We start from the raw sequence: 24665 nt of genomic DNA on the forward strand, positions 1-24665 counted from the left end.
GGACTTGGCAGGGTTAGGTTTACAGCTGGACTCGATGATCTCAAGGGCCTTTTCCAACCTAAATGATTCTATGATTCTATGAAAACTGATGTTGGTGTGAGTCTTCTGGGAACACAGCCTCACACATTCCCCTGATAAATCACATTTTAAAGAGCCATTCTCCTTGGGGTCCTCAGTTTGGCCTCCTGTGCAGACCTAGTTTCCCGTCCAGTGACTCTTGCCTATATTCCATGAGCCCCCTTGCCAGTTTTAAAATCACAAGTAATGGGTATTCTGCTGCATCTCAAGACATTTCCTTAGTGAATTGCCAACTTTGAAAAGAAATGTACACTTAGGTGAGATGAATCTCACTGTCAAACTTCAGCTGGTTAAATGTTAGTGACTTGTATAAGCTCATCTTCCAGCACAATGTCAAAAAATCAATGAAGAGAAGCTTCCAAGTGATTCAGTCCATCCTAAGAGAGGTGGGATGAACAGCCCTCTGGAAATGCCTCTTTCAATGTGTTAGTGAGGATGCCTAAACAACTAGTAGATGCTCGACTTTTAGATGGCTAAACTGACCGAGGTTAATCCTGCTCTTTATTGCCAGTCAAGATTTGTATAAATTGATCTTCCAGGTATTAGATCTTTTTCTGTCTTTGTTTGCTACAGTACTCTATTATCTGAAATCTCCTTGCCATGAAGAATTTACAGACTGGGATCAAATTGCCTTTTAATGTTCTTTTAGCCTTGAGCTTCTTAAAACTTCTTACAGTTTGACAGACTTGCCAAAAGTCAGATAAGCTCTGCAGCTCTTTCTGAATGCTTTCCCATCTGCCATTACAATTTTTTCTGCTACAGGCCCTAGTGAAGGTGACGTTTCCCTCTAGCACTCACCACTGCTAGTGAGATAACAGCTCCCTACTTCTAATTGGCATCTCCTCTTCATATACTGAAGAATTTCATTAGCTTGCTTAGCCATCATACTGTATAGGAAACTGATGGTGGGTAGTTACCTATTGTATTACTGAATATTTCAAATGGTTCCAGGATACTCTATGTCAGTGATGCCTACAACAGAACAGTAGAGAGTGAGTTGTGCCATTACCCGAAACTTATGTCCCTATTTCTACTATATAATGTAAAATGTGCAGTCTTAGAGTTGTGAGGCAGGAACTTTGTTGCTCAGATAGGTGTGCTAAGTTTCAGATACCAAAGCAGAGCACGGTATAATCAGTCTTTAAGAGCTAGATTACAGCCTGTTGTATATTTGATCTTTGTAGTGCATTTGCAAATTTTTATAGAACTACGGGAGACTTATGTAGAAACTGGATGCAGTGCCAAAAGTTTGCGAATCCTTTAATGACCCCTTCATCTTCTCTTAGACAGTCTACTAGAACCTTGCCAAAGCACTAGATTACGTGCTGCACTGTGTGAGCAAATCTGCTCATGTCCTTCCATGTGGTCTCCTCATAGTATGTCAGGTAAGGTGCAAAACCCAACTAGAAGAATCAGTGTTCACATATGTTTGTGTGTAGAGCAGGCTGAACCTGGGACTGTCGGAGTCCAAACCCACAGACTTCTACGTGCCTCCACAGTCCCAGGATTACTGCCTCCTAGATATGAAGGAGGTACGATCCTCTGGAAACTGCAGTATGAGACTGGGGGTGGGGGGCAATTTCTTGCTCTTACAGTATTACAAAATTTACAAAATTTTACACAAATTACAATAATGGAAGTATTGTCAAATACTTTCAGTGTGGCCCTCAGTAACCAGATAAGCTTTTCTGTCTCATCTGTCAAATGGAAGTAACAAAACTTGACTAGCTCACATAAGCACTGTGTGGACAAATACGCCACAGCCTATTAAGTACTCATTTACTTCTGTAGTATATAGGAGCAGCACTAACTCCAGCTATAGCCAGTGGTCATGAGAACTGCCTTTAAGAAAGATAGGGAAAAAGCTAATTTTTACTACTTCTGTTTTTTAAACACTCTAGACCATGTTTGCACTAATCTAAATAGAATAAAGGAAAAAAGAAAATGCAGAGATTGCCCTCACAGGTGAAATTTATTAGTGTAACAAACACTGGAAGATTAGGACTTAAAGTGGGAAGATGTGGATTACTCGTCACTATCCTAATGCTTAACAAGCTCTTTTTTCTGTTATCTCACTTGTCTCTAACTCCCCTGAAACGTGCCCCTTACAGCCAGCATCATCTTGTGGACTTAAGTCTTATGTATGGTTGTTGGACTGGTTCAGGTATTTTTACTTTTGCTTTAGGTATTCCCAGGGAAAAGACAGGAAGAGTCAACCAGAGCAAGAGTTGGCAAATGCCGAAACAAGTTGTTTTTTTTTCCAATAGCATCACAATTAGGCTGTATTTTTAACACATCCACAAAAATGCATCCACATTTTTGTCTTCGTTTAGTTATTCATGCAAACAGTGGGGCTCTTTTTAATTGGGATGCCTTTTTTTCGTTGTGAGCTCTGAGAGGCTTCAGTGAATAGTAAAAAAATAAAAAGTCAACTCCCAGCCCCTCATGTAATGTTCTTTAAAATGTCTTAAAATGCAAATTAAGCAGGCGTTTTTCTAGTTGATTTCAGTTGTTAACTTCAGCAGCGTAAGAGAAGTTTGGGAGGTTTTTAGTGATCCAAAAGGGTGAACTCTGGCTGCTTTCCAATCACAATTTCTTTAGAACTTTTTAGGTGAAATTGTGCTGGAGATGAGCTGTTAGCATGAGAATGATAAAAGGTGCTGGGTTCAGCAGCTCTCTGTGACTCATCACTTTTCAGAGATGAGAAGTTGGGAATGCGATAGAAAATAACTTGCCTCCCTCATCTGTGTGACTGATTAAAAACTGTATCACTAATCAACGTAGAATATAGTTAATGGCTGTTTAATTAATTTACTGTAATTTTTGATGAAGCTTGCTGCAATTATTTTTCCACATGCTAGTAATGGTTTTCAACAGAAAGAAGGCAGCCTGTAGCATGTGTCAGCTCTCAGAGCAGCATCACGTTAATGACTGCAAGGAATTGCTGTAATACAGAATTCAGCTCAGAGATATGATTAGCTAGTTAATACACACAATTCCCGTAACTACAAAGGCTCCTTTGTGCATAAACTACCCCAACTATGTACTAGAGCACCAGTCCTTCAGAAAGGAAAATTGTGGCTGGACCTTGTCCCCCTTTAGATTTGAGCCCAGCAGTCATTGTTCTGCCACGTGATCGCATGAACTGCTGTGCAAACACCTTTCCATCGCTGCTTTTAACACTTACTGTAAATGGTTATGTCTCCACAATCATTCCAATTTGAGATTCTTTTGAGCCTAAGGTTACCGGTACATACAAACACCAGGAAAGAGATTACCCTATTGGGAAGTAAAGTGAGGTAGCTTATTTCTTTCACACATAACCACTTTTTACAGTTATTTTTACCCTCCTGTATGGTATGATGGGTCTCCAGTTTCCACCATTTATTCCTTTGATGCTGCTCTGTGGAGGCTTCATAGTGCTGCGCTGATTAAACTCATTTCTCTGATGTTTAAAGTAATGTGTCCCACTTGTTCTGTTTTGGGATCACGTTATCACCTGACATGGGACTAACATTAGCAGCATTTCTAATTGTGTTCCATTGACATTTGTCATATTCCTGGCATTTAATGTCTTAAACTCATTTTATCTCTTTAGCATTTCCGAATTCCAAGAAACTTTTTATAGTGGATTTCAAAGTTTTTTCAGAGGCATGTTTTTTCTGCAGTGAATAGATTTTCTTCACAATTACGGTTGTAGATATCTGTGTATATGTATTTATGACAGTGTTGATCATGTAACTTCTCCAAAACCTTTTAAGTTCTTGAAAATTGTTTGCTGATTGACATCAGTGTTCTCTCATGACTTAATGAACAGTACAATGACTCTAATGTTTCTCAAATTTCAACGCTTTGATCTATTTTCCTTTTGAGACTTAAGCAGCCATATATGTGATATCTTTCTAAGTATGAACAAACTGACTGTGTCTAATTGCTGGCCTTTTCTTGAACTGTGCAGTGAAACATCATTATAAAACCAAGGTCATACAAACATGTTTTATCACTTTTCTGATGAAATGCCTAATTGCTTGCTAATCAGGGAAGAGTGACAATAAAAGTAATGGTGTGGTAGATCCTTGACCTCAGCTCTCACTGCAAATAATTGTCTGATGTTACCATTTATGGTCATGCATTCAGCATTATCACATAAGCTTTTGATGATTTCATTACTGTCTGGTATTCCATAGTATGCCATTATTTCATGTAGAAATTTTAGCATACTGCAAAAGATCTTCTGCAACCCCATAAAAGGATTATTTATTACATATGGCTTTCTGTTTAATAACAACTGTGAGAATAATAAATTGGTCTGTACACGATCTTCAGCTCTACTACCTGCTTGTTCCTCCTTGCTTTAGGGACATCCAAAATATATGTTGGGAGTCGATTTTCCAAGACACTGAAAGCAATGGGATTTTACTTCAGAGACTCTTAGGTTTTTTTCTTCTTCTTCATTCTCACTTCTGTTAAAAGCACCGAGTGTACATAGATAGTTGTTTTGCAGGTGTTTCTAGAAGTTCTCTGGGTCATAGCCTACTTAAGATGGACAGTATTCTGTCCATGATTTTCTTTCTTTTTTTTTTTCCCCCTTTTTTTTGAAAAGTGCTTTCTTTCAGTTCAGAACTCTGAGTTACACTAAATCTCCTACTTAGAAATCCTGTTGCAACTTTGCATAAACATGGGAAGGCTTACCTGTTTAGATCATTAACTCCAGCTCCTTAAGACCTCCCCTTTTATTTCTTCTACCACTTGCAATATCTCTGGTGTTTATTCTCCCTGTTGTTTGCTTGTCCATCTGCCTTATTTAGTCTCCAGAAAACTGGAAGGCTTGCCTGTTTAGATCATTAACTCCATCCAGCTCCTTAAGACCTCCCCTTTTACTTCTTCTACCACTTGCAATATCTCTGGTGTTTATTCTCCCTGTTGTTTGCTTGTCCATCTGCCTTATTTAGTCTCCAGAAAACTAAAAGCAATCAGTTGAATTTTATCAATGTAATAAAAGCTTTGGTCCCTGCCAGTTAAAGCTTAATACAGCTAAGTGCATAATTCAATACAAGGTATGGAAGCTACTCACTGCTTCATACCTTTGCCTTCGCTACTCTAGATCCAGCTACTCTTAAAGGCATGTCAGAAACAACTAGGCTGATTTTCAGTTACATTTGTATTTACAGATCTAAATCAGGAGTGACTGTGAGCACCTGACTTAGCTTTTTAAATGCAAACGTGAAAGTGAAATCAGCCAGCCTGGACACCTTTGATGTGCTATTGAGAGAAATGGCCAAACTGCATGGATGTATGTATGAGGTATGTATTCAGGTATTCATGACGTATGAAGCTCAGCTGTTGTGCTCAGCTGTATTTGCAAAGTGGCTGGGGCTGTTTTGAAGTTTCTCTGTGATACTTCAGAATCTAAGTGAGGAGTTTTAGAATAACCTTGCTATTTTATTTTTCAGTGCATATATAAAATGCGTAAAATGTGTGTGTGCTATTACAATTTCTGTTGAGCATCTGGCACCTAAGAGGATGTAAGGGGTAGGAGTTTTGTAACTACTAAAATAACTACAGAGTCTTTTAAAATTAAGTGGTTTCTATTGTGACAGAGAAGATGGAATTGGTTGATAAAACTTGGGATGTCACCCTCATTCCTGTGTGTGATGCTGTAGTGTTGTGACATTATGCAGTGCAATTGTGGGCTGAACTGGAGTCTTCTGATTTTACATGAATTTTACGCTGCTATCTGCTACTTCAGTAGTGTTATTCCGGATTTGTTATAATGTAGTTGCGGCAACAATCTCGCTGAGAAAAATTCTACTCAAAATATATGAGAAAATTTAAATATGGAAGAAGTTCAGAACTGCTTTCCATATTTTTACTAGCTTTCATTTCTCAGTGTGCAGAGTTCATTTAGCAATAGTCTTCAGATAACCTTTTAACTACTCACTTTTGTTCTAATTGCTATTTTCTGACAATTCATTACCACATTTAAGTTAAGTTAAATCACTTCAACCGTACAGTCCATTTACAAGAAAGACTTTCCTGAAGCTGATGAATGTGACAGTGCCAATTTGATGGAAAGGCTGAGAAACAGTTAAAATAGCGAATATCAGTCAGCTCGTAACCAATGAATCTGCAGTTAACAAGAACGCAGAGAAATAAATGTTGCAATATGGGGTCTATAATTTACAGAGCAAAAGGAAAAGGAGAATAAGGCATGAAATGAACAATATGTATTACATATGCATCAACAAAAGATGCAGTGTCTATCAATATACACAAAGATTGCCTATATTCAGATTGAGGGGGACAGAAACCTTGCATATTGGCTTAACTTCACACGCTAATAGTGAATTTCTAAATACAAGGAAGAAAAAAAGTACTCGGTAACATATATTTTGAATTATTTAAATGCAAATGATAAAAATCAAAACTAAATCTTCCCATTTTTTTGCATGATTATAGCACTGAGGCAAGTAAACAAGACTCATTGCAGATTTTGAGGTGTTCGGTTCCAAGCCCACTGCCTGTTTTTGCTGTTGGTCTCCTGCCCTGACATCAGATAGGAGGCCAGGCAGGAGAAGGGATATACAGCGCAAAACGAGTTTCAGCATCTGGCTCTTCTAGGAGCAGAAAGTGATTTCCTTAGCTGTGCTTTTGTTTTTAAGCAATTTCTTTTTTTACAGTTATGCAGTTCCTAGCAAACAGACAAGAATATTTAGAAGAAAATATATTAAACAATTTCTGTTATTCTAACACAATATATTTTGAAGGGAATGGAGGCACACATATAATGGTAGATGTGGCTCAACACACCAACGTCTGTAACCAGACGGGTTCTCCGGATGATGTTAATTCCCAGACAGTTCTTTCATAAAAGCACTATGTGAGTATTCAATTTTATTTCTTTCCATCTTTTTTAAAAAAACTATTGGTGCTCTGGTTTGACATATTTAGTCTGAGTATAATATAAAAATCTAGGTAGGGGCTGTAAATAAAACCTATGCTTTGCCTTATGATGCAAAATTTTGCATCTTTAAAATAATATAATCGTATTCCTGTTTAATGTAGCAATTTTGCAAATGTAAATTTGGGATCTTTATAATTTTCAAAACGCTTTACTTAAAATGGAAGGAGGCAGATTTTGTTCACTTTTTTACTGTAAATATCTTGTATCAAGAGCAGCCTCTGCACAAAACCCTCCCACCACCCCAGCACCTAATGTTTTTGGTGGACTATGGCCATGTTCACACTGCACAGCTGACCCACTTCAGTGCCAACGTCCCAAGCTAGGTGATGCAGGCAAGACTGTATGCGCAGGTCTGAGAAATTATTGAAGCAGAGGACCTGCTGAATGTGGATATTTCACTCCACTGATAGTCTGCATCCTCTTTCAAAATTTGGTATCAAAGGGAATTCTTTCACGTAGCCTTTTTAGCCACCAGCAAAGTATTTATTCCCTATGTTTTTTGCACAGTTGCTGTGGACTTGCCCAGTCACCTGCTGGCTTCTAAACTCTGCCAATATTTCTATAGGCTTTTTTCTCTCTTTGTTTATAAGTGCTTTGGTAGTCATTTGAAGAGGTGTCAAGTAGCAGGTGAATAGCAGCAGGCTAAAAACTGTTCTGTTTGTTGTCTGAAAGACAATGTGACTCAGAGGAATTCACAGCAAAAGCAGATTGCAACATCTAATAAGGGGAAGTAAAACAGACTTGCCTTTGTCTAACCCATTCCAACTGCATAAATGAAATAAGCACGGGCTTACCCTGCTGGGCTGATACTTTTCCTGATTCTGGATAACCAGCAGGTTTCCAAAACCGTAAGTCATGTAGCATAAGGTATATGATCACATACAGAGCAGACATTGCCTCTGCGTGCTGTTGCGCAGAAAGGCGGGGAACAGAGAGGCAAAAGTTAGACTTCAAGACAGTATTCCCTGTGATTTGCATCCTTGATGGAGGTGGGGAGGAGTTTAACATCACCAGAGCAAGGCAGAGAGATCACATTCATCTGTTCCCCTCTCACATCTGGAACACAGCACAGCAACGGAGAATCTGGAGAAACTCTGCCAGGCTGCCCTGGCCCACATTTCCTCTTAAGTGATCTTCCTTGCTAGTCTGACCTTTTTTAGTCATTATTAATTAACAATATTCCCATGGTTGTGAGAACAAGTTTTTTCAGTAGTCAGGATTTTGATTCCTCAACTTACAATATTTCATTTTATCGCCTCCCTGGCTTGTACTTTGTTGAGCAGTAGTAACAATTTGCCTGCTGCTTGTTGCTGTTTGATCTCCTCCTGTTAAAAGCTCGCTCAGGCTAACCAGACTGCAGATTCTTACACGGACCAGTGAGCGTGGGAGGGCCCAGCTCATGTACCTCAGCCACGAGCTGGAGGAACCGCTGTGAGGCAAGCCACAACCGTTTAAGCTCATTCACTTGCAGTCTGTGACGGTGTTTGGGTTGCAGAAGGTACATCCACCAGGACCTGCAGACCACACAGGCCTTTGGACAGCCTTCAGATGGTTTCCGTACTAAAGAAGAAATCAACATTAGTGGGGCCGCAAAATCCGTACACTACACAATGAAGCAACATTATTCTAAATCGGGCCCAATGTTTCTGAGATTAATGATTTTCCTTTCTGTCCCTGCACAACACTGCAAGCTCTCCGCAGAGCAGCCAGCAGCATGTATAATGGATTCCAGACTTCTTTAGTGATAATAATATTATGGCTATACATGGTCCTCTTTGTCTCAAGTAAATAATAAAGTGATGTGCTACAACAAAATGTTTAAACATCTTGAGGATGGTTCTACCCACTATATACTATGACTTGCTTGATTTTTCTCTCTGACATATCTGTTTCAGTCATTGGTTTCATTGCCAATTTATAGCATTTAAACTAGGAAAAGAAAAGAAATGATAAAATAAAAGGCACTTACATATTTTTTTTAAGCCAGGAAGATCCCAAACTGCTTTACAAACTATAGGTTAATCCTGCCGTCTTTCTTGGGATAGTTTCTTAAACAGTCAGTTCTCTGCAATAAGGATACCTAAGTCTTTGGTGTTGCTGAGATTCTTGATGTGCAAAAATCACTTTCCTATTATCATCACCTAGTGTCTTCTAGAATGGGCATGTTTTTTAACTGTATTAGGATAAATGTAGTACAGGAAAGTAACAAGTTCAACAACATCTGTCAACATGAAAACTTGCAAACTGTTTTTAACAGTATTTAAGTTTTTATGCCCTGGGATATATGCATATCTCACAGGATTAAAAAAATCTATTTTGTATTTTCAAAAAGCTCATCTGTAAGCATGAACTGTTTTTATGGTATGATCCCACCAATATATATAAAAAATAAGTGTGTTTGTGAGGTGCTAAAGAAAAATGCTTATTTTCTCTATGGAGGGAAAAGCCAGGATAAGTTTAGGACATGTTAAAAATGCCAACACAAACTGAAAAGTTGATTTTATAGACTGGAAACCCGCTGTTACCAAAGCATCTAAGAGGTTGGTGTCATCATCTAGAATAATGGAAATTCAGGTATAAAGTACAAAAAGTTATTAATAGATTAGGCAACTTTAAAATCAGTAACGGAAATTATAAATCCAGTAACTCCATCGCACTTCTTCACTGATAGCATGATTACATTTTGAGAAGACAGTACTGAGGTCATTCACCAAATACAGACTGCAGCAGAACCGGACTCTGAAACTAAGCTTAATTTCTAGATGGCAAAATTACCGTATTTTCATGTATATAACCTGCAGATTATCTAACGGAGAAATAAACAGCCAGGCAACCTCCTCTTACTCCCCACTGTCTTAGCAATTGCTGTAGTACACAAGTCTGTCATTTTCTGAGGGAGCTGTTTACTCAAAAACCTCTTTCACATGCTAAACACCTTGCCTGTGATCACCAGTGCCTACTACCTTTTTCTTGGTATTTTTTATGTATCCAACTCAGTCTGAGTCATCTATGCACTTAGTTAAGGGCCTGTGAGTTTCAAAAGTTGCAGGTTATAAGTTTGAAAATATGGCATCTCTTGCAGTGTTTTACATGCTGAAATACAAGGGATAAATGTGGTAGTTTTGCTAAGGAAACATCTACTTATTTCTTCCATTGAACAATGAAAGGATTAGAAAAAAAAAGAAACAATTTTGTGGGAACTGAGGGGAGCACAGACAGACGGTTCACTGGGGAAGGGGTGAAGGTTACTGGAGTGATGACTTATCAGTGCTCATCTCCTGCAAACACAGGAGAAGGAGCATATGGGATATGCTCACCTGATCCTAACATACATTCCCCGCTTAATGCTTAAAAAAACCCAAAGAAACAAAAGAAACAGAAGAGAAAAAAAAAGAAAAAAAGAAAGAAAAAAACAAAGAAACCAAAGAAACAGAACAACAAAAGTCAGTGATGGAAAGTGACCAAGAATCTTTCAAGAATTATTGAATACTTTCCTTTAATTTGTAATGGTATGGTAGAATTACCAAGTGGTATAACCAGGCTAATATTTTTTATATATATACACATATTCATGCAGTCATTACATTTTTATATACACACACACACACACACATGTATTAAGCTAGAATACAATTATTGTACTCCAAATGTTGGTCTTAACCTGTATGGCAATTCTGACTGAAGACTGGGAAATCAACGTGCAAAAAAGCTGAAGGAATTAGAAGAAGAAAAAAGGAGAGAAGAGGAAGAAGAAGTGAAAAGAAGAGTGCTCACAACTAAGCACAAGCAAGTCTCTATCTTAAGTAGCACTGTTAGATTCTTCTGTTTGGACAAGGCCTGCTAGAATGGTCCTTAAGTCTGATCCGCACCGGGTACATCCAGTATCGACCTCTATGCCAAACGACCTCCTCTTTCACTGATACTTGTCCTTGGGTCAAACTATCACTACCTTTTCTATTAAGAAAAATCTTCAACCCTATTTGCTCCAGATTTACACTTAAAATTAAAGGGCAAATTATGAAATAAAAGGACTACTGCTATCATCATCCCACCTACAACACAATGCTACCCAAAGGTTTCAGACCAAGCTCAACATTGTGGCTTTACATGCTCTACAGCTTCAGGAACTGCTGTCATCTTTTTCACCCTACTCATTCTTAGATCACTTTATTTGCCAAAACTCAGCACTCGGCCTTCTAGAACACTTCTAAAATACACTGGTGACTCTGTACCCTCTCTGCCCCCTTCCAAATCTTTATGCTCTCTTGCCAAGAAAAAAGTCCCCACCTTTCTTGACACCTTATTCAGAGCATCATTTTATTCAGCTCTCTTCCTTTGCTTCTGTTTTCATTGTCCAGAATCATTCTGGCTATCGGTATTCAGTTTCTTCTATTTATACTGCATGTTCTGCGTGCTCCTGAAGTATCTGTCTCCCATTTGGTCTGGGGTTTTCAGGGAGTTTTGTTTTGTTTTTGTAGCATTTAACTTTACAGTAGCCTACTTGTGTCACTCTGTCAAATGAGATCAAGCTATGCTTTTTTGGCTATGCATATTAAAAAACTAACCTGGTTTTTATGTTGTTTCTGTGTCTCATGCCACAAATAGTGGCATCAATGTGACATCTCACATTGAAGCTATTTCAGTGTTGCTATTTATACAATCTTTTAAAACCAGACCAACAGATACATAGATACACACAGCAATTAGTCTTTGAACCAGATTAAAATTAATTTTATAATGGTCGATGTAGAACAAAGATTTGTAGTTTATTTGTAAAACAGAGTAGTAAAATTATTTAGCACTGAAAAATGGCAGCATCTATTTCTCTGAGAACAATATTAAAAGATGACTTAATACATTCCAGAGTAAGAAATCACTCCTAAGCAGTAATTCTGTAAGACAGTTCATGATATAAATAATTATGCGCTAGAAATGGTGCCGTTCAGCCTGAATTTACAGGCACTTCCAAATTCAGGTGATTGTTCACACCACAAAACAACAGAGTCAAAAAATATATCACAATATGGCTTAACTTACTTACCAGGCAGATGTACTCTGAAAAGACATCAGGGGTGGGCTTAAAGCATCTCCTTTTAAAGTATGTACTGTCTGTGATGTTTGAGGCTGTGGCTGGGTTTGAGGCTGTGTCTCTGGCTGAGGCTGTGTCTGTACTTGGCTTGGATCCTGAGCAGGGTTAATCCATCGGCTCTGTCCCTGTGTCATCCACTTTCCCTGGATTCCCCACCGTGCCAGGTAAAATTTGCAAATATCATAGTTCATTGAAGAGTAATATAAAAGGTCCAGTACCAGCAAGATCACCACAAAAAAGCCGTAGATCCACACTCCTAACAGTGCACTGTAGTTGCTGTGAAAGAAAAAAAGGGAAAACAAAAAAGGTATCTCATGTATCAGTAATGGTCATCATGCTAGTTTATCAAGGTTGTTTGTTTCATTACTTATATAAACATAATATATAGATGGATGAAACAAAAATTTTGTTCTAAAGCATGCGTCCGTAAAAATTATTTAGTATTTCAATCTAAATACTGCTATATGCATGACATGGGAGGTTTTTAAAAACTAAGGCTCCATGTCTTACAAACATTTTTACTTCTCCTTCTCATCTGTGTATTTATATCAGCACGTAAATTTGGTGTACAATTCACTTCAATGCTTTAAGTGAGACCACTGATATGTACATGGTTGATGGCTCATATGTCTTATTCTGCAAATTCTCACTCCCAGAGAGTCACCATACTGAAAGTGACAGGGCATTTATGAGAGTGAGGGTTAAACATATGAAAATATGCTGTAATAGAGACCGAGGAGTGTCTATACTATTGAAAACATTCACTGCTGACATGCATTATAAACCACTTGTCTTAAAAGATATTTAATGTGTTTGGATTTGCTCTGAATTTAGTAACTAATTATTGCTGTATACAGAAGATACTAGTAGAAGTATAGGCTTTCAAGAGCAACTGCTAAAGATCCCCTAGTTTGCTGGTAATAAATTTAGGAAGGAAGAACATTGACAAGATCATATTATACAATGCATTCCACAGGAACGAAAATATGTACTACATTTATACGTATATGTTGGTGTAGTTATAATGTGTATATATAGGTAAAGGCCATGAAAATTATCAGCTGCTGACATGGTGCACAGAGCTGTAAAGCTATGACAGGTGACTAAAGATATTAAAAGAAAGGGGGGGTGGGGAAGGAGGAAAAGGTATAAAGGGTCAAGAATTTGGAGATCAAAATGGGGAAGAAGTGCTAAAGCGCTGCTGGAGATGCAATATTATTAAAAGAAAAATGACTGTCAGGTGTAAATGCAGTTAGGATTGGAAACTGCAAGTGGGGAGGAACAGAGAACAGAGAAGGAAAGAAATGGGTAAGAATGAGATTGTTAGGTATACAGCACAGAAGGCTTATCTAGACCTATGAGCTAATGTGGAAGTATGTGTACCAGAGACTGTAAAAACAAGAGCAGGCAGAAGGGATACTAGTAAAAAATGTCACTAGGAAGACAGTCTTGGAGAAAAATTATATCGAAGTAATAGGTGGGCAACCCACATCTACATGAACCTGAATTTATATGAATAAAATTGAACACACACTTAACCATGCTCTTTCACAGACATTCAGAGAAACTTTGAGGGAACTTTATTTTATCAGAACATTGATCAAAACGGAAGTGCTGTGAGAAGAAAAAAGGCTGAGAAGACATATTATAGATGCAAGCCAGAAAGATATTTTGATATTTTAAAAACATGTCCCAAGCCTTTTTGGATCTAAAACATTTCAAGTCTCTGCTTTGAACTTCATTTCCATTTAAACTTTTGTACGACTCTTTCATTTTATACTTCAAAAAAATCAGAATTTGAAACAAGAAATTAGATAAGAAATCAGAATTTTAATTTCTGTGTTGCTGCCCATCAGCACCTAAGGAGACTGATTCTCCTCTCCAGGGAATGACTTTTCCACTACACAGATATGACACGCTTAGATTAAATGAGGTTTCATAGCAAATAACTGTAAGTAACAAGAGGAAAGTCAGAGCTGTTAATGGGTCCCTTCCTGTGTAACTTTAGGATTATGCAAGGCTAGGATTTAAAAAAAATTTTCAGTAAACTTCCAGGAGGATTGGAAGCAGACAAAATATAGTGCCTCTGAAAACCCTTAACTCAAGAGTCTTTACCTCTACTAAAGACTTACACATGCATGCCTAACTTCACACAACAGTGGGTAGACCTTTGTAATGCATTAAAATCTTTGCAGTCCAGGCTCCTGCAAGTATCACGGGATCTGGTTAATCCAGGCTTCTCAGCAGTGCTACTCTTGACTTTCAGTGGATTTATTCCTATTGGGGTAAACTCTTCTATTTTCTGCTGATAGAAATAAAAGGGAAGTGAAGGCTGGAGAAGTCAGGAAGAAATCCACTGTAACAAATCCTGTTCTCCTTCATCACTAATGCCAATAGGATCCATTTTACAAATAGGTGGGCTGTGTTTGATCCATAGAAAGAATGGAAATATTAGAAAACGTGTTGTCTTTGTTTTGGCAACAGTGTGAGGGGCAGGAACATTTCTTATAGTTAAGTCAAAAGAATTTGTTTGTATTTTAGGTATTTAGTTTCACCCATCAAAATTTTGGTTAGTGAAAATCAGAGCTATTTTGAGTGTTCCAATTTAAAGCAACAATTTATTAATCACGCCATATGTGAGTTACCCATCTGCTCCTTCTAAATAACATCTGTTTCTCACAAGTACAAAAATGAAAGACTGCTTTATTTTAATTAACAGACAGTGGGACAACAGCACTATCAAAAGGGCCTTGTGAAAAATCACAAGCAAAATTAATAAGTAGCATGTTTTGAACACAGAGGGAAATTCCATACTTTGATGTTTTCTGTTTCTCAAACTATTAAGATGGTAGAAAATGTTAATTTTGCTGATGGCTACTAATTACAGTAAAAATTAAAACTTCCCTACAAATTAAGAAGATATCTTAATTAGAAAATAAAGAATCTTACTTACACTGAATAACAGTAAGGCCAGAGACACAGAAAAGATCTGAGAATCAAAAAACTCCTAGGACTTGCTCTCATTTCATTGAACTGAACAATTGTAAAAATTTCATCTTGCAATCTGATTTTCCTGTACTTTTGTGCAGAAGTTTCATTTCAATTAAAAATAAAGTGTGAACAGATTCCAAATTTACTGAGATTCAAATTATAGGGGTTTGTCCCTTCACAGGGACAATCAAGTATATTAAGTTGTCTTGGTGTGGTGGTATCTCCTCTCCCCTTCCCCTGGAAAGCTTGCCCTGCCCCTCCCAATCAGTCACTTTGGAGGTTTCTGTTTAGGTTCAACACAAGGTTTAGCAATATAACACTGAAAAGGACTTCTAAAGCTATGTTGCCCAGTCCTCTGCTGCTGCTGGCACACAAATACAAAAGCTAAATCTAGAGTAAAAGTTACAAGACAATTTCCTTTTAGCTTCTCTGTGAAACAGGGTAATTCATGGACCTATCAGAAAAGCTGAGTAGCTCATTATTTTAAGATACTTTGTCTTTTATAGAAATACAATGTATATATGGTATAGCCTTGATACAGAGCCCACTTGTGTAAATGGAAAGATTTGCTCTGACTTCAGGGAGCCTTGAATTGGGCTCTCTGAGAACAATAAATACTTTTACCACCATCTCCTCCTATTCCATCTACAGAATCTTGCTTAGATTTTTCTAACATCCCTGTACACAAATGAAAAGACAGGTCCTTTTATTATTATTCTTACCCATGTGATTCCTTCCACCTAATTCATTAACTTTTTGAGACAGATGACAAGCAGGTTAGGACCAGGCTGTATTTTTTTAGAAGAGTTTGTTGTTTTTATGTGCAGCACATGAACAGAAAATAATTCATTTGAGAATTTAGGCTTGAAAAACCAACAAATCAAAACAATTGTGAGCAGAATTCTACAGCTGCAGTTCTTACCCATGTGATTCCTTCCACCTAATTCATTAACTTTTTGAGACAGATGACAAGCAGGTTAGGACCAGGCTGTATTTTTTTAGAAGAGTTTGTTGTTTTTATGTGCAGCACATGAACAGAAAATAATTCATTTGAGAATTTAGGCTTGAAAAACCAACAAATCAAAACAATTGTGAGCAGAATTCTACAGCTGCAGTTTAAATGTGGACAGATGGCCATGGAAACTGTTTCTTTCCCTATTCTCCTTAAACAGGGCTGTTACTTGCAGTAGTAATACTTTTTAAGTGTTGCCCCAAGGAAAAGCAACCTTACATCCTAGCAAATGCCTTGGTACTTCTAACACTGAGGAAATCTGTGCAGTTTTTGCATGTACACTTTAAATGTGTGTGTGGGGGTGTTCCTATTTTGTTTTTAATATTATCTCAAGGCCTTTGCCCAATCCTGTGTTTTCCTGTAGAATCTGTTACTGCAGTACCTAAAAGGTCTTCCCAGCTATATTACATCTTTTTGCAACAGCTGGTAGTGGAATTGATTTTTTTTTTTTTTTTCTTTCTTGTAAAGATGACTTTCTGGGAGATATTTAAGCAAATGCCAGCTCTGCAGGGGACATGGTGTACATGGAGAAAGATAGTGCTATTCTATCCTTACATTGCTTTCGGTGCAATGTTGTAGTGTGGTGTGCAAAAGCCACTCAACCCTGAAAAACTGGAATAAGAGATAAGGAAAACCACGGATGCATTACAGACTGCCATAACACTGTTCCAGTATCAGATTAAGGACTCCTAGCACAGTAGCACTGCTGATAATCCACCAAAACATGTGTAATAGAAAATCTGGGAGACTATGAATACTGGATTCAAGTGAATACTATTTTTAAGAATAGTTAAACAACTTATTAGACCAAGTTTTATGGAAAAATACTTAGGATGGCAGAACTTTTCTTGTCTGTTAGACATCATTGGAATTTCTATATTTAATACGAAATGAATTGTTCACATTCAAAAATATTATAGACTGATTAATCTGCGGGATCGCAAAGATATAATAGCCCGGTATTCTGCACTTATAAAAACATATAAATCTTTTGTTATAGTAATGGAAAAATGTAAATAAACCTGGCTATAGTTATATTGTGTGACTAGAGAAGACAAATGTGTTTTTTCAGCTGTGCCATGACAAAGAAGTTACAAGTCACTTCATTAATTTTTTCCCTCAAGTGTATTATAAAACAAGAAATTTTGTTTTGACAATCACAAGAATGGCTAAGGGGAAAAATAAACCAAATAATAATATTGAAATAAACCAAATAATAATATTGAATCACTCTTCCCTGAAAACTATAATCCTTTTTTTCAGTTCATTGCTATTCCCATATCCTAAATCATTCTCCCCAGCCACAGTACAATAGGTTTCATCAGAATTTTTTTCAGTGGTGTGTGAAATTAGATCTAAACAAAGAGCTGACTTTGTTATTGTAAAGCGAACCCTGGATGTATTAGAATCCAAATAAAGTTAAATTATCATATACGTTAAATAAAGTCAGAGTGTATTAAGATGCTTTTTACAATGTTTTTAATGTAGACATCTAGGCTTCACTTCTTTCTGCCCCTCCACAGCATACTAAAATTATCAGGAAATTTTCTACCAATCTCAGTGAGCTCAGGGTGAGGAGATCTCTCTCCCTCTGTCTCACTACATTGGTGGAGTTTTACACAGAAAGTTAGCGTCTCTTCATTTTCCTGGCCCTGACTGATTTATCAGAAGTGATGTTTCAGAAAGTTACAAAAAGGCAATACCAGTTCCATTCTTGCACTTCTCTAAGCTACATCTCCAGAAGCTTTTTACTGTATTTAGCATGATTTCACATACCTTTGCAAAAGATCAGCACATAGCTAATGTCCACAGGAAATTCTGGACTGAAGACATACACGGTAAAGAGCCTGCAGGTGGTTCTCAACCATGAATCTTACCAAAGACTACAGAGGTAGCTCTTTCCCCATCACAACTGAATGAGGTGACTTAAAAAAAAAATGATTGCTAAATGAAAACTAATATAATACTTGCACTATGCTCTAAATATTTTCATTAAAATAAATACTGTAGTTCATAGAATACCAAATTACCTTCTTCCCATTGAGGAACTGCTCACACACACAACAGCCCTACAATATGAACAGCCCTATGTTTATTTCTGTGGGTGTGTGTGCATGTGTGTGTACATGTACAGATATGAGCAGGCATGCAAACAGAGAATGCAGGAGGCAGAGAAATGTTCTACATCCCAGGGCATATTTTGCAATCAGACTGTTCCTCTGTGCATGTCTGCTTTGGAAAGTGACTGATTTCCCTGTCCATTTCAGGTTGTTGGTGAAAGGAAGAACAGAAGGGCCTTCCCTTGGTAAGCTCTGGCCATGACCACACGGAGTAGCTGCTGAGATATTGGAAAAAGCCTGAAGCATTGGCTTTCTACTTGGCTGAACGACAACTGGCCAGTAACATCCCAAACTCTGTGATGTAGCTGCCTGTTAGGCAGACTTGGTTGCTCAGCAGTGTTGGTGCAGGGTTTACAGAACAGTAAGAGAAGAAATAAAGCAAATATGCTGTGTGCAAGACAAAGAACTGGGAAAGCGTGGGGGCAATAGCTACATTAGTCCATTCTTGAGACTCTCTTTTTATCACTGAGTATGAACCAGTTTCTGGCTCTGTCTGCGACTACGCACACAGCCCTTCTGTACTGAGAGTCCTGTGAGGACCTCTCTTCAGGCAGGCATCCAGTTGCTGCTGTGGTAGCATGGTCATCCCAGTAAACAAAGGGGGAGCACATCCTACTTTTACTACGGAGCATATGTAGAGTATGCATTGCATGGGGGCACTGGGGCACACTGTGGTATGAACTCCACCAGGTTGCCTGGAGGCATATACGTTGGCAGAGTTGGGTAGCCCCAGGTGAGGGTGCTACAGTTTCTAGATTGTCCAGACCGCACAAAGGGTGGAGAAAATGGATGGTCTTTAATGGGCCCGTTAGACTTGAAGTGTCTTCCCAGCGTTCTGTGTGATATGTTCTCATGATGTTCCCAGATGCACTACAAGGCCAAGACAAGGAAATTCCACCTCAAGGACACAGCTGCACATGCAGTAACAAGACAGTATAGATCCACATTGATTTAAAGGTATCTTATATGGGTGGAGTCTATTTTTGTCTTTCTTTTACGCTACACAGTAGACAGACTTCTTTGTAGTAGGTGGTTGTCACTTTAACACCTGTAAAGTTAGAGTATGCAACTTCTACATCTATGCAAGATTCAAACTTCTCTAGGCAGAGCTGTATGAGGAGTGGTTGTTAAGCAAGATGACAGTTTGCTGACTCCATGAGCTGGCTTTTGCTGGACAGAGCTGCACACAGTGAGTTAAAAGAGCCGACATCAGTATTCCAGCACCATAGTCTCCTAGCAGCCTTGCGCCTGCTTCCATAGGAATGAATGACAACACACCCACTGACTTCTGCACCACAGAAGAAAACACTAAAATCCCTGTTGTAAACAAAAACCAATAGACTGGAATTCCAGTTGTCTTTAATCTGCCCTTTCCTTGCCCTGGAGGGGCTGGATACCAGAATAAAATGGCAGGGGAAAGCAGACAGACCAGAATTCGACCTTGGGGTTTTACATCAGCTGAAAGTTGCCCTCTGCACCGAGAGAAATTGCAGCAGATTACTGTGGCCAGAATGTCAAATACTAAATAAGAGACAGACCACAAGTGAAGATTTTGTCATCGTAAATAGGTAATCAGTATAAAAGATCTACTTGCTACTTATTGGTTCTTTGGAGAAAAAGTTACTGACATTTATCTTAGGGGATAGGCCCCAGCAGTACATGGAAGTATCCCAGGTAACAGGCAAGGAGACCACACAATGTTGGTGTATAAGCAAATACATTCTGTTCCCCAAGGTCAGTGATTACAAGAGATTTATATTCAAAACATCAGAGATTCAAAACAGTGCATTTGGGTTGATATGGAAAATGTCAACTCACTCCTTCTCTCCCCTACCGACAGCTTTGGGGTTTATTTTTACTGATATACATTTAAACATAGTTTGGATCAGATTGGGGTCAGGGAAGAGACTTTTGTAACTTTTACATGTAACTTTATATTTGTTACATTTATATGCAACTTTTACATATATGCTCTCCTAGCAATGTTTATAGCCCATGTCAAAGCAAAGAAAGCAAAGCTAAAATATCCTTTCTTTTAGGAGCTCTGTAACAGCAAAAACCTTCTAGTAATCTTTTTCAGTATGTGCAATTATTCTAATTGCTTCCATCATTAAGTACATCTCAGACTATGTTATTAGACCAGGAACAGTTTGGTGAAGAGTACTTTAAAACTCATTTACTTACTTATGCATATATCCATCTGCGTTCCCTGTTAAGTTCATCTGCATAACAGTCTGAAATTCTGTCTCATTGCAGCAGTATTTAAATACTGTGTTGTTATGGTGACAGCAAAAGATGTAAGATTTATTGTCAGAAAGACGGGGGCAGTGAAAACCAAAGTGGTAGCGACCTTTGTAGTCCGTATATGGCTCGCAGACCCGAAAATGTGCGGACAACGCTGCAAAACAAAGAACAATATTGGCTTTGTAAGTCACTTGTGTTATCTGTATGTTATGAACTATATTTTTGCACTGTTTAAGCTTAAACAATTGTTGTCTGATTTCTGAAAAACATTAATATTTCAGAACTTTCAACGTCATAACATTTAGTACTAAAAGATTACAATAGTTAGCCTCTTGTTGTATTTTGACTTTTATTGTTACTATGTTTCTGATTACTATTATTACTTTTAAGGGAAGAGAGGAAATGCCCTCCATGCCAAGAAGCACAAAAATATTCAGGGAAATGTTTCCGTACTGCTGTTCTGCATATATGAATAGCCATAAACACCCAACAATGTTCATGTTTGATTCTCTTGGGATGACTTCATAAAAACAAAAAGTCTATGTAAAAACAGCAATAGAAGTTTGGCGGCACTTGCTTTACAGTCACTGTTCTTGACAGAAAATATCTTCTCTACTGTAAAGGTCACTCTTTGATAAGGTTTATTCTGCTAGAAATAGCAATTACAAACAGTATAACAGATCTGAACAACTTGGAATTTGCAGATAGATAGAACTAATAGAAATACAGCTATTCCTGGGAGTTCTTACATTTCTCCTTTATTAAATCCTCATGTAAGTGTTTATTACATCTCTGAGAACATTTTTTATAGGAATATGTCACACTGATTTCACCAGTGCTTTTTCTGGGAAAGAAAAAAGAAAAAGAAATGCTCTCCATGTATATCCTTTGAATGCAGACTTGAGGCTGATCGTTGTGTGGTGAGAGGCACACTGTGGTTACATCTACATGGTAAGACTGTGGGCAGATGCAAGCTCTCTGACCATGTTCTAAGCCTACTGGTTGCAAACAGCTCCAAACTGGAAGCTGTGCAACCATCTTAGTTTCCCTGAGCTAATCAACTGTTCAGAGGGGCAGGATATAGATCCCTTGCAGTATGGTCATAAGCAACCACACACGACTCCTTAGTTGATCTGAAAAGTCTTGTAAGAGACAATATTTGGTTCCACACACTGCCAACATTTTAACTGATTCATAGTTTGCATTATGGTAGGCCTTATGGCATCATTTAAGATTACATATACCGTACAGACCGCCCAAAGGCCTTACACTCTAAGGAAAGTGAAATGTAGAAGTCAAGAGTCTGAATACTCTTAGCAGTGAAATGTTTTTTACTCTGATTAGAGAACAAAGGCACAGTGATGCAGTGGGTAGCTGCACTTCATAAGGTTACACCAATTAATAAAGGATATTCACTTTAGACTGACAGAATTAACCCTTGTAACTTGGTGTATGATTTTTGTATCAGTTACCAGTACAAGAGGTTACAGATAATGACTTGCATGGATTTAGCTTAACTGTATTTTATCTCTCTGCGCATTGTCCCTGTTGATCTGTAATTGCATCTGTGCACCTTATCCATCTAATCCTCATTTCTTTCTATGTTTCTTAAAAAAAGCCTATTCCTAATACTTTTGTTTCTCAATTTTAGAAACTATATTAATTTCAAAAATGTCTCACTCTCTTTCTGTAGGTCTAGTAACATTTTAAGGATTGTGACAGTGGAGATTACTTCTTTATTTGTGTGTATAAAGGAAGCCTAGAACAAAAAACAGAGTACTAAACTGAAGAGAAAACAAGGTAACTTGTACTGCCCTCTGAGTGAAGGAAAACCACTCTAAAGATCTTACTTTTTTTTATATATATACACACACTGGCACGCGTGCACCTCTCCCCCCCCATCATCACTACTTTAACAAAAGAGAAAATCCTTTTGTAGATTAATTCAGTCGGGAACTGAAAGTGCTAGAAGAATGCTATTTCTGAAGGAACATAGATATTGAGAAAGCTAATTACATATCTGTTCTTGCCCTGCCTGGGAAAAATGTGTGTTCCAAATCTGAGGATGCTATAATCAGTAAAGAAATTGTCTTTCTTTAGACTTAGGTTTTCAAAACCCTCTGTAATTCTTGCAACAAATCTCCATGTTCAAATTCCGTTGCAAAATCCACAAAGCATGTAATTGCATGAACATATATTTGTTTGAACAAGTACTTACTTCCCTGCAACCTCCCTTAATTAACGCAGCAATAATGAAAGTGTTCCAGGACTGATTAAGTTTTGAAAAAATTCAATGGTTGCGGTTGGAAGGGACCTCTGGAGGTCATCTGGCGCAACTCCTCTGCTCAAGCAGGGCCACCTACAGCCTGTTGCCCAGAACCGCGTCCAGATGGCTCTCGAGTATCTCCAAAGATGGAGACTCTACAACCTCCCCGGGCAACCTGTGGCAGGGGTCAGTCACCCTCACAAGGAAAAAGTGTTTCTTGATGTTCAGAGAGAACCTTCTTTGTTTCAGTTTGTGCCGATTGCCTCTGGTCCTGTCACTGGGCACCACCCAAAAGAGCCTGGCTCTGTCTTCTTTACACCCCCCTTCAGGTATTTATATACATCGATAAGATCCCTTATCTTCCTCAGACTGAACAGTCGCAGCTCTCTCAGCCTTTCCTCGTATGAGAGATACTCCAGCCACATTCATCATTCAGTGGCCCTTTGCCGAACTCTCTCCAGTAGCTTCGTCTCTCTCTTGTACTGGGAAGCCCAGAAATGGACACAGCACTCCAGGTGTGGCCTCACCAGCGCTGAGTAGAGGGGAAGGATCACCTCCCTCGACCTGCTGGCAGCACTCCTATTAATGGAGCCACAAGGACAAAGAGCTTTCCAGCCAGCTGGCCCCCAGCATATACTGATGCCTGAGGCTGTTCCTCCCTAGGAAGGTGCAGGACTTAGCACTTCCCCTTGTTGAACTTAATGAGGTTCCTGTTAGCCTATTTCTCCAGCCTGTCCAGGTCCCTCTGGATAGCAGCACAACCCTAGGCATATCAGCCACTCCTCCCACTTCTGTATCAACAGGAAACTTGCTGAGGTTGCACTCTGTCCCGTCATCATTTTAGTTTTAACTACGTATCATTTGTTTTTGGAAAAGTTAAATCTAGAAAATAATGGAAAAGACATGTGGCATGGGAGAAATTCACAAACCAAATAGAACTTTTAACTAAGTATTTGATTTCTAACAAGAACAGGAGCTTGATTCAGTTACTTAAATACAGGTCTCCAGTGCCAGCTAAGATTTCCCTAGGCTGTTCTGTCTGGTCTCCAGCTTTCGTTGGAGGAGACGCAGGTCTCTTGTAGGTCCGGTGCACACATGGATGATCTGGGGCAAGTCAAATGGCATTAGATGCATATAGTTAGGCACCTAAAAAGGTCCCTAAGTGTTTTGTAAATGTTTGATATCAGTTTGCAAGGGTGCATTACATGCATTACAATGTGTGTAGTTCCACTAGTCATCATTACCAGGAAAAAAGGTGAGTCCATACCTGATGTCAACAAACAGAAAGTAAGTCTTATTATTGGACCTAATAAATGCAGGTGAAGGGGTAGCCTTCATGGTGTAGCACTGCACTTCCAATAGTGATGTTTATCCACGGTATTTTTATTTACTGTATCCAGCAGAAGAGCACCCATCTAATCCTTCTCTGATAAGTGGCCAGCTTCAGATGCTTCAAAGGAAGATACATATGTGCTGTATTGAAAAAGCTGTGCAATAAACTCTCTAGTAAGAAAAATGTCTTTCCATTCTTCTCCTTTAGGGGTTGCTTACGTCCTGAACATTTGTGTTTGGGTTTTTTCTCCCCACCTTGTCCAGTGTTCTCCCTATCCAGCTGAAGGATAACTTTCACTGAACCTACAGATTTCTTATCAGAATTAGATGGCCTAATGTATGTACTACTTCAGTTGCAGCCGTAGAGAAAATGTAACTGATCTGAACTGATCAGTTTGACAGTTCTCACTTTTTAGCCATCCTGACGTACTCCTCCTTAGTTGGAATATCTGCACTTTGATTATATCAGCTGCTCCAAGGAAACAAAATTTTCTTCTTTGGTACCTGCAAAGCCTCGGAGTGCAACACAGATTTTGTTTATCATGCATTATCAACAGGATCACCTTCAC

General features: G+C 38.4%; 1 protein-coding gene across 1 annotated transcript in view; it reads right to left on the bottom strand.

The window, feature by feature from the left end:
- Nucleotides 1–10781: 10781 nt before the first annotated feature.
- KIAA1644 (KIAA1644 ortholog) overlaps nt 10782–24665 on the bottom strand; it is a gene marked incomplete at its 3' end in the record, with an annotated part of 19611 nt that continues 5727 nt past the window's right edge. Inside the window, 5 exon segments of the mRNA XM_009279095.2 lie at nt 10782–10796; nt 10799–10857; nt 10860–10882; nt 12084–12407; nt 20439–20652. Coding sequence (XP_009277370.2) covers nt 10782–10796; nt 10799–10857; nt 10860–10882; nt 12084–12407; nt 20439–20652 — 635 coding nt within the window.

Source organism: Aptenodytes forsteri, unplaced genomic scaffold, assembly GCF_000699145.1.
Source record: "Aptenodytes forsteri isolate BGI_AS27 unplaced genomic scaffold, ASM69914v1 Scaffold241, whole genome shotgun sequence".
Taxonomy (NCBI): Eukaryota; Metazoa; Chordata; class Aves; order Sphenisciformes; family Spheniscidae; genus Aptenodytes; species Aptenodytes forsteri.